This window comes from Amblyomma americanum, chromosome 5 (genome assembly GCF_052857255.1).
Source record: "Amblyomma americanum isolate KBUSLIRL-KWMA chromosome 5, ASM5285725v1, whole genome shotgun sequence".
Classification (NCBI taxonomy): Eukaryota; Metazoa; Arthropoda; class Arachnida; order Ixodida; family Ixodidae; genus Amblyomma; species Amblyomma americanum.
Window position 1 is genome coordinate 18,683,006 of NC_135501.1, and position 17,073 is coordinate 18,700,078.

At 48.8% G+C, this 17,073-nt stretch overlaps 1 protein-coding gene across 2 annotated transcripts in view; it reads right to left on the reverse strand.

Moving 5' to 3' along the window:
• Positions 1 to 5,748: 5,748 nt before the first annotated feature.
• Positions 5,749 to 17,073, reverse strand: part of LOC144132311 (inactive serine/threonine-protein kinase TEX14-like) — a 150,870-nt gene continuing 139,545 nt past the window's right edge. The window contains exons 15-19 of one of the 2 annotated variants that reach the window (XM_077664631.1): positions 15,896 to 15,993; positions 15,418 to 15,484; positions 11,226 to 11,328; positions 6,132 to 6,181; positions 5,749 to 6,060 (exon numbers count right to left, since the gene is read on the reverse strand). In XM_077664631.1, coding sequence (XP_077520757.1) covers positions 5,797 to 6,060; positions 6,132 to 6,181; positions 11,226 to 11,328; positions 15,418 to 15,484; positions 15,896 to 15,993 — 582 coding nt within the window. In that variant the 3' untranslated portion in view covers positions 5,749 to 5,796. The remainder of the gene's footprint in view (positions 6,061 to 6,131; positions 6,182 to 11,225; positions 11,329 to 15,417; positions 15,485 to 15,895; positions 15,994 to 17,073) is intronic. The other variant, XM_077664632.1, reaches the window with a different exon arrangement.

Sequence of the window (17,073 nt, forward strand, 5' to 3'; positions counted from 1 at the left end):
GCCGTCAGCGATTAATACCAACTGCATTGTAGGCGGAAACGTCACAGCTTACAGCTACGAAAGAAGACATCCATGGTCTTATCATTTAACTTGGCAGTGACGAGGGCAGGGGGCTTTTTACGCAAAGCTGAGACCATTCCTGCTTCTTCACTGCAGATATCCTGTGGAAAGCTGCAAGCCGCACCCACCACCGGTAAAGCTGTTCGCACGTGCTCGCAAGCAACTGGACCTGATGAGGTATCAGCAGTCATCAGGGGGCGCGGCCGTCAGCAATTCCTACCAACTGCATTGTGGCGGAAACGTCACAGCTACGAAAGAAGACATTCATGGTCCTATCGATCAACTTGGCAGCGCCAATGGCAGGCGGCTTTTTACGCAACGCTGAGAATGTTCCTGCTTCTTCATTGCAGATAGCCAGTGTGGAAAGCTGCAAGCCGGACCCATCACCGGTAAAGCTGTTCGCACAGGCTCGCAAGCAACTGGACCTGATGAGATATCAGCAGTCATCAGGGGGCGCGGCCGTCATCGATTCCTACAAACTGCATTGTAGGAGGAAACGCCACAGCTTCACAGCTACGAAAGAAGACATCCATGGTCCTATCGTTAAACTTGGCAGCGCCGAGGGCTGGCGGCTTTTTACGCAATGCTGAGAACATTCCTGCTTCTTCAATGCAGATAGCCTGTGTGGAAAGCTGCAAGCCGGACCCACCACCTTTTAAGCTGCTCGCACGTGCTCGCAAGCAACTGGACCTGGTGCGATATCAGCAGTCATCAAGGGGCGCGGCCATCAGCGATTCCTACTGACTGCATTGTAGGTGAAAACGTCACTGCTTGACAGCTACGAAAGAAGACATCCATGGTCCTATCGTTAAACTTGGCAGCGCCGAGGGCAGGCGGCTTTTTACGCAACGCTGAGAATGTTCCTGCTTCTTCATTGCAGATAGCCAGTGTGGAAATGTGCAAGCCAAACCCACACTCGGTGAAGCTGTTCGCACGTGCTCGCAAGCAACTGGACCTGATGAGATATCAGCAGTCATCAGGGGTCGCGGCTGTCAGCAATTCCTACCAAGTGCATTGTGGCGGAAACGTCACAGCTTCACAGCTACGAAAGAAGACATTCATGGTCCTATCGATAAACTTGGCAGCGCCGAGGGCAGGCGGCTTTTTACGCAACGCTGAGAACGTTCCTGCTTCTTCAATGCATATAGCCTGTGTGGAAAGCTGCAAGCCGGACCCACCACCGGTTAAGCTGTTCGCACGTGCTCGCAAGTAACTGGACCTAGTGCAATATCAGCAGTCATCAGGAGGCGCGGCCGTCAGCGATTCCTACCTACTGCATTGTAGGCGGAAACGTCACAGCTTCACAGCTACGAAAGAAGACATCCATGGTCCTATTGTTTAATTTGGCAGCGGCGACTGATGTGGTGGCTTAGTTACGCAACGCTGAGAACTTTCCTGCTTCTTCACTATAGATAGCCAGTGTGGAAAGCTGCAAGCCGGAACCACCACCGGTAAAGCTGTTCGCACTTGCTCGCAAGCAACTGGACCTGATCAGATATCAGCAGTCATCAGGGGGCAGGGCCGTCAGCGAGTTCTACTAACTGCATTGTAGGCGGAAACGTCACAGCTTCACAGCTACGAAAGAAGACATCCATGGTCCTATCGTTTAACTTAGCAGCGGCCAGGGCAGGTGGCTTAGTTACGCAACGCTGAGAACGTTCGCCATTCTTCACTGTAGATAGCCTGTGGGTAAAGCTGCAAGCCGGAACCACCACAGGTACAGCTGTTCGCACGTGCTCGCAAGCAACTGGACCTGGTGCGATATCAGCAGTCGTCAGGAGGCGCGGCCGTCAGCGGTTCCTACCAACTGCATTGTAGGCGGGAATGTCACAGCTACAGAATAAAACTTCTAGGGCCCTATCGTTTAACTTGGCAGCGGCGAGGGCAGGTGGCTTAGTTAAGCAACGCTGAGAACTTTCCTGCTTCTTCACTGCAGATAGCCTGTGTGGAAAGCTGCAAGCCAGACCCACACTCGGTGAAGCTATTCGCACGTGCTCGCAAGCAACTGGACCTGATGAGGTATCAGCAGTCATCAGGAGGCGCGGCCGTCAGCGGTTCCTACCAACTGCATTGTAGGCGGGAATGTCACAGCTACAGAATAAAACTTCTAGGGCCCTATCGTTTAACTTGGCAGCGGCGAGGGCAGGTGGCTTAGTTAAGCAACGCTGAGAATGTTTCTGCTTCTTCATTGCAGATAGCCAGTGTGGAAAGCTGCAAGCCGGACCCATCACCGGTAAAGCTGTTCGCACAGGCTCGCAAGCAACTGGACCTGATGAGATATCAGCAGTCATCAGGGGGGCGGCCGTCAGCGATTCCTACAAACTGCATTGTAGGAGGAAACGCCACAGCTTCACAGCTACGAAAGAAGACATCCATGGTCCTATCGTTAAACTTTGCAGCGCCGAGGGCTGGCGGATTTTTACGCAATGCTGAGAACATTCTTGCTTCTTCAATGCAGATAGCCTGTGTGGAAAGCTGCAAGCCGGACCCACCACCGGTTAAGCTGCTCTCACGTGCTCGCAAGCAACTGGACCTTGTGCGATATCAGCAGTCATCAAGGGGCGCGGCTGTCAGCAATTCCTACCAAGTGCATTGTGGCGGAAACGTCACAGCTTCACAGCTACGAAAGAAGACATTCATGGTCCTATCGATAAACTTGGCAGCGCCGAGGGCAGGCGGCTTTTTACGCAACGCTGAGAACGTTCCTGCTTCTTCAATGCATATAGCCCGTGTGGAAAGCTGTAAGCCGGACCCCCCTTTGGAAAAGCTATTCTCACATGCTCGCAAGCAACTGGACCTGATGAGATATGAGCAGTCATCAGGAGGCGCGGCCGTCAGCGATTCCTACCTACTGCATTGTAGGCGGAAACGTCACAGCTTCACAGCTACGAAAGAAGACATCCATGGTCCTATCGTTTAATTTGGCAGCGGCGACTGATGTGGTGGCTTAGTTACGCAACGCTGAGAACTTTCCTGCTTCTTCAGTATAGATAGCCAGTGTGGAAAGCTGCAAGCCGGAACCACCACCGGTAAAGCTGTTCGCACATGCTCGCAAGCAACTGGACCTGATGAGATATCAGCAGTCATCAGGGAGCGCGGCCGTCAGCGATTCCTGCCAACTGCATTGTAGGCGGAAACGCTACAGCTTCATAGCTACGAAAGAAGACATCCATGGTCCTATCGTTAAACTTGGCAGCGCCGAGGACAGGCGGCTTTTTACGCAACGCTGAGGACATTCCTGCTTCTTCAATGCAGATTGCCTGTGTGGAAAGCTGCAAGCCGGACCCACCACCGGTTAAGCTGCTCGCACGTGCTCGCAAGCAACTGGACCTGGTGCGATATCAGCAGTCATCAAGGTGCACGGCCGTCAGCGATTCCTACTGACTGCATTGTAGGCGGAAACGTCACAGCTTGACAGCTACAAAAGAAGACATCCATGGTCCTATCGTTAAACTTGGCAGCGCCGAGGGCAGGCGGCTTTTTACGCAACGCTGAGAACATTCCTGCTTCTTCAATGCAGATAGCCTGTGTGAAAATGTGCAAGCCGGACCCACACTCGGTGAAGCTGTTCGCACGTGCTCGCAAGCAACTGGACCTGATGAGATATCAGCAGTCATCAGGAGGTGCGGCCGTCAGCGATTCCTACCTACTGCATTGTAGGCGGAAACGTCACAGCTACGAAAGAAGACATCCATGGTCCTATCTTTTAACTTGGCAGTGGCGACTGATGTGGTGGCTTAGTTACGCAACGCTGAGAACTTTCCTGCTTCTTTACTGGAGATAGCCAGTGTGGAAACCTGCAAGCCGGACCCACCACCGGTAAAGCTGTTCGCACATGCTCGCAAGCAACTGGACCTGATGAGATATCAGCAGTCATCAGGGGGCGCAGCCGTCAGCGATTAATACCAACTGCATTGTAGGCGGAAACGTCACAGCTTACAGCTACGAAAGAAGACATCCATGGTCTTATCATTTAACTTGGCAGTGACGAGGGCAGGGGGCTTTTTACGCAAAGCTGAGACCATTCCTGCTTCTTCACTGCAGATATCCTGTGGAAAGCTGCAAGCCGCACCCACCACCGGTAAAGCAGTTCGCACGTGCTCGCAACCAACTGGACCTGGTGCGATATAAGCAGTCATCAGGGGGCGCTGCCGTCAGCGATTCCTACCATCTGCATTGTAGGCGGAAACGTCACAGCTACCAAAAAAGACATGCGTGGTCGTATCGTTTAACTTAGCAGCGGCGAGGTGAGGTGGCTTAGTTACGCAACGCTGAGAACGTTCGCCATTCTTCACTGCAGATAGCCTGTGGGGAAAGCTGCATGCCGGACCCACCAGCGGTACAGCTGTCCGCACGTGCTCGCAAGCAACTGGACCTGGTGCGATATCAGCAGTCATCAGGGGGCGCGGCCGTCAGCGGTTCCTACCAACTGCATTGTAGGCGGAAATGTCACAGCTACAGACTAAAACTTCCAGCGCTCTATCGTTTAACTTGGCAGCGGCGAGGGCAGGTGGCTTAGTTACGCAACGCTGAGAACTTTCCTGCTTCTTCACTGCAGACAGCCTGTGTGGAAAGCTGCAAGCCAGACCCACCACCGGTGAAGCTGTGCGCACGTGCTCGCAAGCAAATGGACCTTTTGCGATACCAGCTCTCATCAGGGGGCGCGGCCGTCAGCGATTCGTCACAACTGCATTGTATTCGGAAACGTCACAGCTGCGAAAGAAGACATCTATGGTCCTATCGTTTAACTTCGCAGCGGTGACGGCAGGTGGCTTACTTACGCAACGCTGAGAACTTTCCTGCTTCTTCACTGCAGATAGCCTGTGTGAAAGCTGTAAGCCGAACCCACCACTGGTGAAGCTGTCCGGACGTGCTCGCCAGCAACTGGACCCAGTGCTATATCAGTCTTCAGGGGCGCGGCCGCCAGCGATTCCTACCAACTGCATTGTAGGCGGAAACATCACAGCTTCGCAGCTACAAAAGACGTCATCCATGGTCCTATCGTTTAACTTGGCAGCGGCGAGGGCAGGTGGCTTAGTTACACAATGCTGAGAGCTTTTCTGCTTCTTCACTGCAGATATCCTGTGTGGAAAGCTGCAAGGCGGACCCACCACCGGTAAAACGTTGCACGTGCTCGCAAGCAATTGGACCTGGTGCGATATCTGCAGTCATCACGGGGCGCGGCCAATTTTGAACGTCCCTTGGATGTCAATATCCTGTTCAGACGCCAATGGGACGTCCTCACTGACACCATTCTTTTGCGCGGGACCACCCGAAGGATGTCCGTAGTAGATCTCGTGGATTTTGGCATATGTCTTACGGAGATCTGAACATCCATCTTTGGACATTAACCAGATGTCCGAATGAAATCATTTCCAATATTCTGTTTGTGTCTGCAAACTTTTGGGCTGCTGTCTGATAGAATATGAATCATATTTTGAGAAGCTGGGAGACTAACCGGGACGCGAACGGTACTGTACTGCGCATGAGGATTAAGAGCACATAAACGACTCACCCTGCTCCCAGATGTGTGCTGCCTTTCAGGTAGCATTTTGACATGCTTAATTTCGAACCATAATTGCATCTTCGAAAGCGACACACCAGCAGGCTAACACAACTTTCAGCAGAGCTGTGCACTGCTGAAATTAGAATTACGCGAATGGTCAAAAAAGCAGCAAGAGGCTCGGCTGTGAGGCACCACAAAGGAAAAGAGAGGCTGTTTTATTGCGCGCTGCACTAGGATTGTGGCTGCAGCGGTGCTGTAGCCGAGGCGTTGTGCCCCGATGTGTTGAGGCTTGTGTCCGGAGTGGTGATGTTGATCTGCTCGGGGTTCCACTGGACCTGCACTACGTCTGCGCCCGTGGACTCCTCGGTGACCGTGGTCTCTCCCGTCAGCAGATTGGTGCTGGTTACCGTCAGCGTGTGCTGCACCACCGGGCATGTCATGGTGACCACCTCCACCTTGTACGCGTGGTTGGGTTCTGTCTGCACTGACTTGACCTGCACCGAAAGACATGATTACACACACTCTGACCACTGATGCTGTGTGGCGCCCCATCCTATACTCTCACCTCGTTGTCGGTGACGTCCCCCTCCATCATCGCCAGGCTGGGCGGCAGAGCTGCATGACCACATGTGGACAAGGGTGGGATATAGAGAACAAACACTCGTCACAAAACTAATGTAAAGCTGCACTTCCCCTGTAGTCTGTGTTCCTGCCATCTTTTTTATTTAAAATATCTTCATGGGTCAAAGGGAAGGTTCTTCTTTGTTACATACTGAGATGCTTTAGGGCTCACAATAAGTATTACGGGCGGTGAAGCGAGCTTTATCCGCACCATTTTATTGTACACAGTGGTTACATAGTTGTCAATGATTTTTGGGTTTTAAGCTCAGAATATTACCAGTGTCATATTAATTTATTTTCTCCCTTCATGTGTTGTTCCTTGTAGGTCAGAGCTTAGGATACTTATGGGTTTCTATGGTCAAAACAGATTCAAGCCTCCCAGCTGTACAGCCTACAGTTGGCGAATATGCACTATGAAGCATGGAGCTCACCGTAATATCCATATCAATTTTTATAAATTCGAAAACTCAGTTTCTCTCGGTGCCATGCCTCAACAAATTTTGCCTACATTGCGCCAAAATACATGTACCCTCCTCCCTTTCCAAAAGTAATCGAGCTTCAGAGCTAAAGGGCTGCCATAAGTACCCTGCTACATGGCTAAGGAGCTAAACTCGTTGATTGGTTACTTTTGGCGAAGACTGTACTTTCGAAAAGCTTGCAGGCAAAGTAACCCCTGCAAATGTTGTTTTTGAAATTCTAAGAACTCGTCTGCTTATATTGTGGGCAGCATGCACCTCAATAAATAAGGGGTGTACCGGTAATAGTTAGAAAGTTAACTATTCTGTATTAGTTCGCCAGCCTACTGATTAGCACATCTTAGCTGTATTCTAATGCACTACACCACTGACAATGCTATGCCGAAAAATGCACTCTTCGAGCCTATCTTTAAAAATTGCACAAGCTATCATCAAGGGACCCTTAATTAGCTGCCACTGTACAGTGAACAGCGGAGTACAGCCGTGAGGGCCACATGAAGATTCAACAGCTACCAAAGCCACAAGCTCTAAATTATCCAGTGACACACCTCTGGGAGCTTTGCTCTGCAGGGCAGCAGCCATGGCAGACACCTCGTAAATGGAGAACACCCTTGGGAGGCACGATTCGGACACTCATCACCAGCTTCACTTTCTTTTTGCACCTAAGAGCCAAGCCTCATTTTGGCAGGATGTGGTGCCGAGCACTTCAAAGTGCCTACTGTGGTACCAATCAAAAGCCCACATCATCATCAGCCCGACTATGCCCACTGAAGGAGAAAGGCATCACCCATATTTCTCTAATTAACCCTGTTCTGTGAGAGCTGCTGCCATGCTAACCCCACAAACTTAATTTCGTCTGCTCACCTGACTTTCGGCTGCCCTCTGCTATGCTTGCCTTTAGTTGGAATCCACTCCATTACCCTTAAGGACCACCAGTTATCTTGCCTTCACATCACATGCCCTGCCCAAGCCCATTTCATCCTCTTGATTTCGACTAGGATGTCATTAACCCATGTTTGTTGCAAAAAAGACGAACTGCGCAACAAGAACACGGACGAAAGGGAGGCAGACACACACTAACGCAGTGTGTGTGTTAGTGTGTGTCTGCCTCCCTTTCGTCCGTGTTCTTGTTGCGCAGTTCGTCTTTTTTGCATTATGATCAACCAACTAGCCCGACAAGTCCTGTTGAAACATGTTTGTTCCCTGACCAACTCTGCCCTCTTCCTGTCTCTTAATGCTACACCTACTATTTTCTTTCCATAGCTCGATGTGCTGTCCTTAAGTTGAACCCTTTTCGTTAGTCTCCACGTTTCTGCCCCATAGGTTAGTACCAGCAAGATACAGCTGTTGTACACTTTTCTCTTGGGGGATATTGGTTAACTGCCATTCATGATCTGAGAACCTGCCATAAGCACTCCACCCCATTCTTATTCTAGTTATTTCCCTGTAATGATCCGGGACACCGGTGCTTTAAGTAGACATATTCCCTTGCCACTTCCAGCACGTCGCTACCAATTTTGAACTACTGTTCTCTTGCAAGACTCTTGAACATTACGTTGGTTTTCTGCATGTTGATTTTTAGACCCACAGTACTGCTGTGCCTGTATAACTCATTGATCATTTTTTCAGTTCATCTCCAGATTGACTTAGCAAGGCAATGTCATAACTCTTATCCCCAACTGTTCCCAACACAGGCCTCTGAATATCTGCTACATACAGAAGGTCAACTACAGTCTGATGCAACTTAGGTATGCAGTGAAGCTCCGCCCACATTCAGGAACTGGCTAGTGTTACGTGTAATCGGTGTTGAATTGTAACTGGTTCTAATTGGCTAGCGGAGTAACAGAGGACACTGCGAATCGTGGGCCCAGAGTTAAATGCTGTTTTCTTAAGTTGTATCCTACTATAGACAGCACTATGATCCCTAAATTTTCCAGAGAGGCAGGGTCGGCAAAGGCGTGGAACTGAACGGCGGAGTCGCTTCCTACGGAATCAGCTCTTTTTGAGAGTTCAATTTTGTCCCTCCACATAGCCAGCATTGAAAGTAGCATATTTGCGCTACTTTCTCCGCCCGACTATAGAGCACCGATTATCGGTTGCAAGCATTCGACAGTTGATAAAAGTCAACTTCACCGACACCGTGCACGAATACTCGCAAAGAAGTTTTCCCAGCTTGTTTAGAGAGCACCTTGTAGACCAATGTGAGCTGAAGAAAACCGAAACAGTGCTTTTCTTGCATTCTGAACCTTTGCGTGTGCCCGGTAAGGCTGTTTGATGGAATCACCTCGCATAGTAATTTGTACAAGTAATGCGTAATAAGCGAAGTGTGTGACTTACAGCCAGCACGCCCTGATAGCTCTGACTGATTTCGGGAATTAGTCAAATTGACCATGTAGCTTCTTTATTACTGTACGAAGAACCTAGCAAAATGTGTGAAAAGTTTCTACCAATTTTAGTAAATACTTCTAGCTTTCTGGTTGCGACAATAGTGCTCTTCACTAGCTTCTTGTAGTAGTAATTTTTCACTAATTCTACTTTTACTATCTCCAATTACTAAGAAGGTATATTGATCTATGTGACAAGTAACTGGTTAGTAGTTAGTGAATCCTCCGGCCTTTCTTTTTAAGAATGTAATATAAGCTTCCCCTTACTAACTGCGGGTAGCAGCCATTACTAACCTTCCCATTACTAACTGCAGTTACTAACAGGGCAGAAACATGTAACAAGTCACTAATCCAAAGTTAGTAAGTATAACTACCTTTTTTTTAAGAGTGCACTTCTCAAGGCCTGTTCACACATGTGCAGCTGAGTGGTGTAGTGCACTCAAAGCACTACACCCGACGAAATAAGTCTTTCCCCGAAAAAATGTTGTTTTCAAAGGCAAAACAAATGCAGCATACGATGAGCCACCAAATAACAATCCCACCTTACGCCACTGGCTGGCCACAATCAAACGTTGCCCACTAACGCTGCTAAACGACGCCCGCAAGGCTCAAATGTATCAGTACAATGAGGCGACCCAAGCCTACTTCGATGAGTAGTGTTGGATAACAGCTTCCGAAGGGAAAGTGGAGGCAGCGGCATCGGATGGCTGGTCTTAAGCAGCCCATCCCTAAACAACGTAATGAACGATAAACACACTTATCGCCGACATCGTCCAGCTGCTACGCTTTTTTCACTGCCATCCAATTCTCCGAGGACTGAATGACTATCGACCAACTGACGCAGGCTGCTACAATGTAAACAGGGCACCCAAACGGCAGTTTATATGATTGTCGTCGCCATATAAACTCCATATGTGGAACCGTTTACTCAATGAATATAGAGCAAAAACGTGGTAAGTCACATATTTTACTTTCTGCATAGAATAACGGGGCATAAAGGTGGATTCTCTTCCCTTCAATTTTTAACTGGGGTTTCTTGGTCTCAATGCTCCCACAAGTCCCTACCAGAGTAAAAAAACATTTTGCGCCATCTGCACCGCCACCAGGTGTCTCGTCTTCTTCTGGTCACTCGTGCGATAGTGGTCGTGAGTAAGCTAAATAGTAAGGTAAATAGTGGCAGTAAGCTAAACAGTTGAACTGCTCCTCAAAAGCCGCACTTCAACCATACCTGCTTTTCCTTTGTATGCATCGCCACCCCATTAGAGCCCCCACCCCAGCTCCTTGTCCATTTTTGCCACTGGCATTGCTGTAAGAATGAGCCCAAATGAGGACGAATAAACATTACGCTATTTTTGTGTCCCATTTCTGTAGGCAGTAATACTTTTACTTCCTTGTACTCCTAAATACCTACCTAGTATAATGAAGCAAATATAGGGAGTAAATAAAATTTCCTTTTTGGTGTGCCCTGAACGACAAGCCATTTACTCCCATTTGGGCAGTTTTTTTTTGTTGACTGTAGGTTTTCTGTTCATATCCTGTGCGACTCGAACTTCCTGGTGAGCCAGCTGCTAATTATGCCCTCATAAAGCACCGTGCGGGTGCGGGCTTTCATGTGAACTATAGTTCAGATTTTTCAACCTATAACCACGTTTTTATATATTTTCTCATATCCTCCTAACAGACTTCGCATTAGCGCTTTTTGCACGGACCCGAGAGCGTTCTCCATCCGGGCATCTGGCGTGGCTTGGCAGCTAGCGAGTAGCGAAAGCTCCACGCAAAAGTACAAGATCCGAGGCATGCAGCAGCATGGTGAGAGCAAAAACCATGTGGCATTATTCACAAGCAGAGACCATGGCATTCCTGTTATGACACCTGGGCGGCAGTCCGGGGCTCCTCGCGCAGAGCACAGGCTCACGGCCAAACACGCCTTGGTTTAGTACGCAGTCACTGAAACGTGCTATGAAACGGGTGGCAAAAAAAAAGGACTAGCTAGGGCAATATATTTTAACGTCAAGATGGCACATGTTGAATGCATGTGTCGTTTCCAGTGCTGTCTATCGTCCTTTAGCCCACACGTGGCTGCTTCCCGCCGTGAACCGCAGCGCCACCCTCGCAAGCCACCGGCAGAGAAGGGGCGGCTACGCGTCGGGGCATGCACGAAGAGAAGAGTGGGCTCACAGTAGTCGGCCACCAGCGTCCTGGTGGCGTCTCCGTCCTCCTCAGTCTTCTTGCTGGGCTGCAACAACGTCTCGGCGCACACGGCACGTCCCACGAGCTCCCTCTGCAGGCCCAAGCACCAGCCACCACCACAACCACCACCGAGGCTCAAGCAGCCACATGCACCCTCCCATCAGCTAATGACACATACACAGCCGACCCTCCAGAGGCACCCCATGGGGAAGGCTCCAGTTGCGCGGAGAAAAGCCGACAGCGTGGGAATATGCACCAATGAGGGTGAAGGCCAGTTGGTTCAGTAGCATTATGAAGTGTACAGCGTGGCAAGACAGACACAGTAAGACTAACACGAGACAATAGCACTGTCCTATCTCCAGTCCTTCACAGGAAGCAAAAGATTTGGGAGAACACAACACGACTTGTTGTCATGCCATTTTTTTCCTGGACAATTACGTCACAAATAGCTTAAACAATCACTCTTCTCAAGTCCCTCACTGCCGCACTGTACATTTCAACAGCCATCCGGAAGTAGTCTCATTATTCCATTTGGTAGGGGACTTCAATGCAGCGAGCTACCTATGAGGCTACTCGTATCAGATTGCAAAGGGAAGTCGCGATCAGCCAGCAGAAAGTATCCCTTCCGTGAGGTCGGCTCTGACTGGAGCGTGTCATACACCAAACCAAGTGCATGCGGCAGCAGCAACACACATCCCCAGCGTGCTATACCGTATAGTGCCACCAGGGAGGGCGCAGCAGCAGGTCGTCGTAGCAGTGCGTGCGCCAGTCCACCTTGTGCACCCTCCGCTCGGTGCGGGATACCCAACGCCACACCGGCAGCCGCTGCAGCCGACGGGGGAGGGTGCCACGGGGCAGAGATAAAAACACGCACAACTTCGGTGACCCCTAAGTTCCCATTCCTTTGTGCGAATATTGCTCTTTGAGGCTGCCTGGAGTATCATCTATAGCATCAAAACACCACAACATTCCCTAAATGTGAGAATAAACCCAAATATATGTGTGGCTGGGGCTTTTATCGGTGCAGCTGTAGCCACAGAAGGGAACAAACAATGCGTAAAGCTAGCTGTAAATTTGGTATTAAAAAGTGCAGAGTTTCGTTCACATAGTCAAGCTTAAGTAAGCATCCCTCTTATTGAAGCATGCCTATGAAGGCTTCGAACTTACTTTTAGGGCAATGCAGTAGGACTTTATAATATTCATTCGGTGGACATTGAGAGTCTGCCCGAGGAGATGGCTTCCACAAGTGTGCTGTTCGCACGCTTTTGGGAGCGTACACGACACAGCTGCAGAAGCCCTTAACTCGTGGAGCTAATTCCCACTAATCTGCTAAGTTGTGGGACAGGGTATTTTGGTCTCTTATGAATTTTTGAGGCTTTGCTAGGTTCTTTGTTCCTATAAAGAGAGCCGACATGCGAAACGCAGAACATCGAGAACGTGTGTGGTTCGCAGGAGGTTCGCAACTGAAGCTTTGTGGCTTTCTGTACACAGTGGTGTACAGTGCTGAGCAGGTCAATGCCTTAAGGCCATGAAATGACGGTTTACAGTCGACGACCAAAAATTCGGACATGCTTAAATATTCAAACATTTTGCGACACCACGATATGACCCATGGAGCCAATGTATAAGAGCCCCTGAAATTTCGGACACACTGCAATGGAGCTGCTCGATTTTTCGGACCTCGCTAGCATTCGCCGTCAATACCGAAGCCGCCCTATAATGTGCAAGTGGAACTTCATTAATTCAAACTGCAGGAGAGATCGAAAACTTGATAAAATAAATCGAAATTCAAGCTTAAAGGGAGCCTCTTAAATTGCGATGCTGAAATTCTGCGAGAGTCGGCATATTGTGCCCGCGTGGGTTGAATTCATACTGTTCTTCAACGTCTTCCGCTGCACGAACTTGAGCAGCAGTCAGAGTTTGCTGAACTCATCTCTGCCGAGCCTTTTGTCCTGAACACGGGAAGAGGTAGCAGCGAATTGCGTGGGAGGTGTACAGCTTCACGTGTTGACGGCGAGCACGGAAAGAAATACTGGTGCATTTCAAAGCAAGGTCAGTGTACTCCCGGCAAAACGCACCGCAATTTAACTCTCAACTTTCGATTGTAAAACCGTAAATAACTGTCTTCAGGCAAGATGCTTCTCATTATACGCAAGCCACCGCAGCATGCATATCGCTGCATGCGATGCCGACTTTGGCTCTGGTCGCTAGGCCTAATGGCTATATGAAGGCCAATGTGGACGAAGCGCTTGCTTCGGCCGTTTCACGGCTCTTATTGTTTCGTCATCCTCACATTCTAGGCCCATTGTACTGCGGGTGCAGCACAGTTCCCAAGGCAGTGGCATGTTCGCTTTCCCGTCTAGACTTTGCCCAGCCCGTGCGTTCATTGGTGACATGCCCGGGGCAGAACAGCCAGGCCAAGCTCGTGGAAGTGGCTCCTGCCCGTCGTTGGTGCACATGATGCACTGCGAGATTTAGTCATGAGGAGCAGAATGTGTGGACAATTGACCCCTTCCTCCAGCATATTGGCAATAATCTCGTGATTTTTTTGGTGAAATCTGCTTTTCTGGACTGCCTGATTTTCTGGTCGTTTTCACTGTTCCCAGAGAGTTCGAAAAATCGGTTGTTGGCTGTAAATTGTAAAACTATGAGAGTAAAGTATAGATACATTGTAAAATAGGTTGTGAAAAAGTGAGAGCTGTCGTATAATTATCTAAGTGTTTGTTAAAGTGGATTGTCTGTTATAGTTGCAGCGTGCAACATTTGTGTTAATTGGTTCCAGGGTTCCAAAGGCTACTGCATTTTGGCATGGGTTTCACAAGACTGATACTTTTTGCTTTCTCTTTTTTTTTTCAGAAATCCTGTGGGTGGGAAGGTTGTGGATGTGCATCCCAAGCTTGTCATATTTGAAGTCAGATTTCAGAAATTTTACGAATAAACCCAATCCTCTAATGACCAACCACGTGAACAACCACGTGACAGCGTGGTGGCGCAGCCACGGGATGGCAGCGCCGCCACGCTGAAGGCTCGAAATGCTACGGTAATGTGGCTATCGCTACAAAAGTAGGACGCAATAACGGCAATGGGTTAACGCCCACATATGTGGAGTTGGTGTTTCTCTATTTTACATTCACAGAATTCTGGGAGTCTTCATACCACTCCTGGCACAGTGGTGCACAGGTTAAGTGATACGCCACTGCCCTGCAATGGCAGGTGCTGCCACCAGCACAAAGAAACCAAGATGTGCCTCAAAAAACAATGTCTCCACAATTATGCTTTCCCCTAACTGCATTTGTGCAGATCTGTTCATACTTTTGCTACTTGCAGTGCTATGAAGACAATCCTCTAATAACTGTGTGGAGTGTGCTCATGGCTCCTCACTGCCGGTGATGTCATGTGATCATTCTTGTGAAACCACCTGGCTAATAATATCCTGGCCACATGACTGCGAGATGGTGACAAGATGTGTCATGCCACCACTGCTGACGCTCATGCAGCAAGTGAGCCAGTAACATCATAGCCAATAACATCTTAACAGTCTGGGCATTGCACTCACAGTGATAGGCTGGCCCAGCTGCTATCCAGCCCTCGCCTGGTCGTGACAGCTGCTTACTGCCCCTCTTTTGCACTGAAAATTTCCCATGAACCCTGCCAGCAGACTTCTAGCCACTGTTTATGCATGTCTCACATCATGCAGAGTGATAGCATGATGGCCCTCCTGCAATGTGTGCATGAGAAGTGCAAGAACAGAGAGGGTTGTGTAATGTATTTTTGTTTTCCTACTCCCAGCAAGCAGCAAGGTACTAATCCCCACCCCCCCTGTCTTTTGCACTATGCCTCTCCTCTTTTCTAGGCTCCTTGCCCCCTTTGAGTTTTCCTCAGAGTCCGCATCGTGCTGACTGTGCGGGAGGGCTCTCCATTCCGCCACGATGCTCCAAAAAGAAGCAGCCACAGGCCAGCACAAACGGTGTGCTTCATGCGCTCATTTAGCTGAACACGGGTGCCACCCATTGTGGATGAAATGAGCCAGTGGGCGCATCATGGCCGGAAACCAGCAAGAAAACCTACAGCATAACACTTAACGGCACTAGATGCACTCTTGCCTAAACCCACTCTTGCTCACTGTCCCATCCTTCAAAAGTAAGGTGAGGGGGGAGAAAGTACAGAGAAAGATGCTCACATGGTATTGCTCTCCATCCTCGAGGCCCTCCAAGATGGCGTCCTCCATGCGGCACACGCTTGTGCCCCTGCACGAATGAGGGACAGAAGGTAATTGCCCCATACTCTACACACTGCTCTTGTCACTAAAGCTTCATTAGTGGGTGCACACCATTTTCCTTCTGTCGAAGAAGTCTGCAAATGGCCGCTTTTTATGCCTGAAACTCTGTACCAAGCTAACGAAGCAGGCAACGCCATGTGCCACATTGCTTGGCAAACAAAAGCTTCTGCCTGAGGAGACTGAGAACTCTACTCTCCATGAATCAAAAGTCATAAGGGGTGAAGCAGCCACATTGACATCTTTTTTTCAGGCAGCAACACACTCATTCAAGTTACACATTTGGAACTTGCGGCTTAATGCCAGCAATTTTCAGGAAAAAGAAATGAAGTAGCAGCACAAGCAGAGATCTCTCGAAGCAGCAGGCCGGACAGGCACATACCTGGTGGCAAAGGCGGAGGATAAGGCCTGCTGCTGTGGCTGCTGCCGGTAGCGGGACTCCACAACGGCTGTGCGGGCACGCCATGGCTGCCCGGACAGCTGCAAGAGGGGTCACTGCATCATGGCTTATTGTGCTATTTTGTGAGCTACACACACTCATGCCACGGAATGTTTAATCAGTTTTTCTTGCTACACTTGTACCTTATTCCTCATGCAAGGTAATATTGTTTTACCTATTTTTTACTATGAGTAAGCTTTATATCACTTATTTTTTGAACTACTGTTTTTATAATCATTTGCATTTTTGTTAAGGGTGTGCAAATATTCGAAACTTCAAAAACAAATTTCATATGTTTGATATTCGGTTTGTACTAGTATTTGAGAACTTGACATTTGAGAAATCGTATACCGCACAGAATTTCATAAATTCGACCACAATATCTGCACAAATTATCCGATGATTGAGTTTAACCGCTTAAGGGCTTATAAAAAAAAAAGTACCAAAATCGCTCTTTTTTTATTACACAAAATCCTTCAACAGCATGATTAAAACATAAAAATATGTGCAGAAAAAATTTTATCCCACAGAATAAAGTGTTATATGACATTTATATGTCTACTCATGAAATCCGGAACGAAAGGCTTGAAATTGAATAGCACTGCACAAGATGGACTCTTCATTCATTGATCTCCAGACTACTGCAGACTACCAACGGTGTGGTGGTGCTCAAAAACGGCACACCACACAAGACCTTCTCGCACCACCTACACCAGATCCTTATTTCCTTGCGAATGTTCTTGCCACTTTTCAAGTAGCATATGATGCAGCGGCATGCCGGCTCTTATTTTTTCTCCGTCGGTGGGATGTACGATGGGAAGTGGTGCTCAGTAAGCTCTTTCTACTTCAGGGGACATCCAGGGCATCCTTCTCGCTTCTTTACCGTGCAGTTCCCTGAATACTTGCTGACAATCTCGTCAACAAGTTGCAGCCGGTATTCTAGATGGGTTGCTCTTCCTCCTTTCTTGGTACCGAGTAGCTCAACAGCATCTTGTCGGCCCTGTTGACACCCCCCATTGAGTGCTTATAAAAAGCTTGTAATGCTTGATCACTTGACACTTCTTGGTCCGGTTCCCCATCTTGTCAATAAATGGCACCATTTCCGCACCGTGTACAGTAGA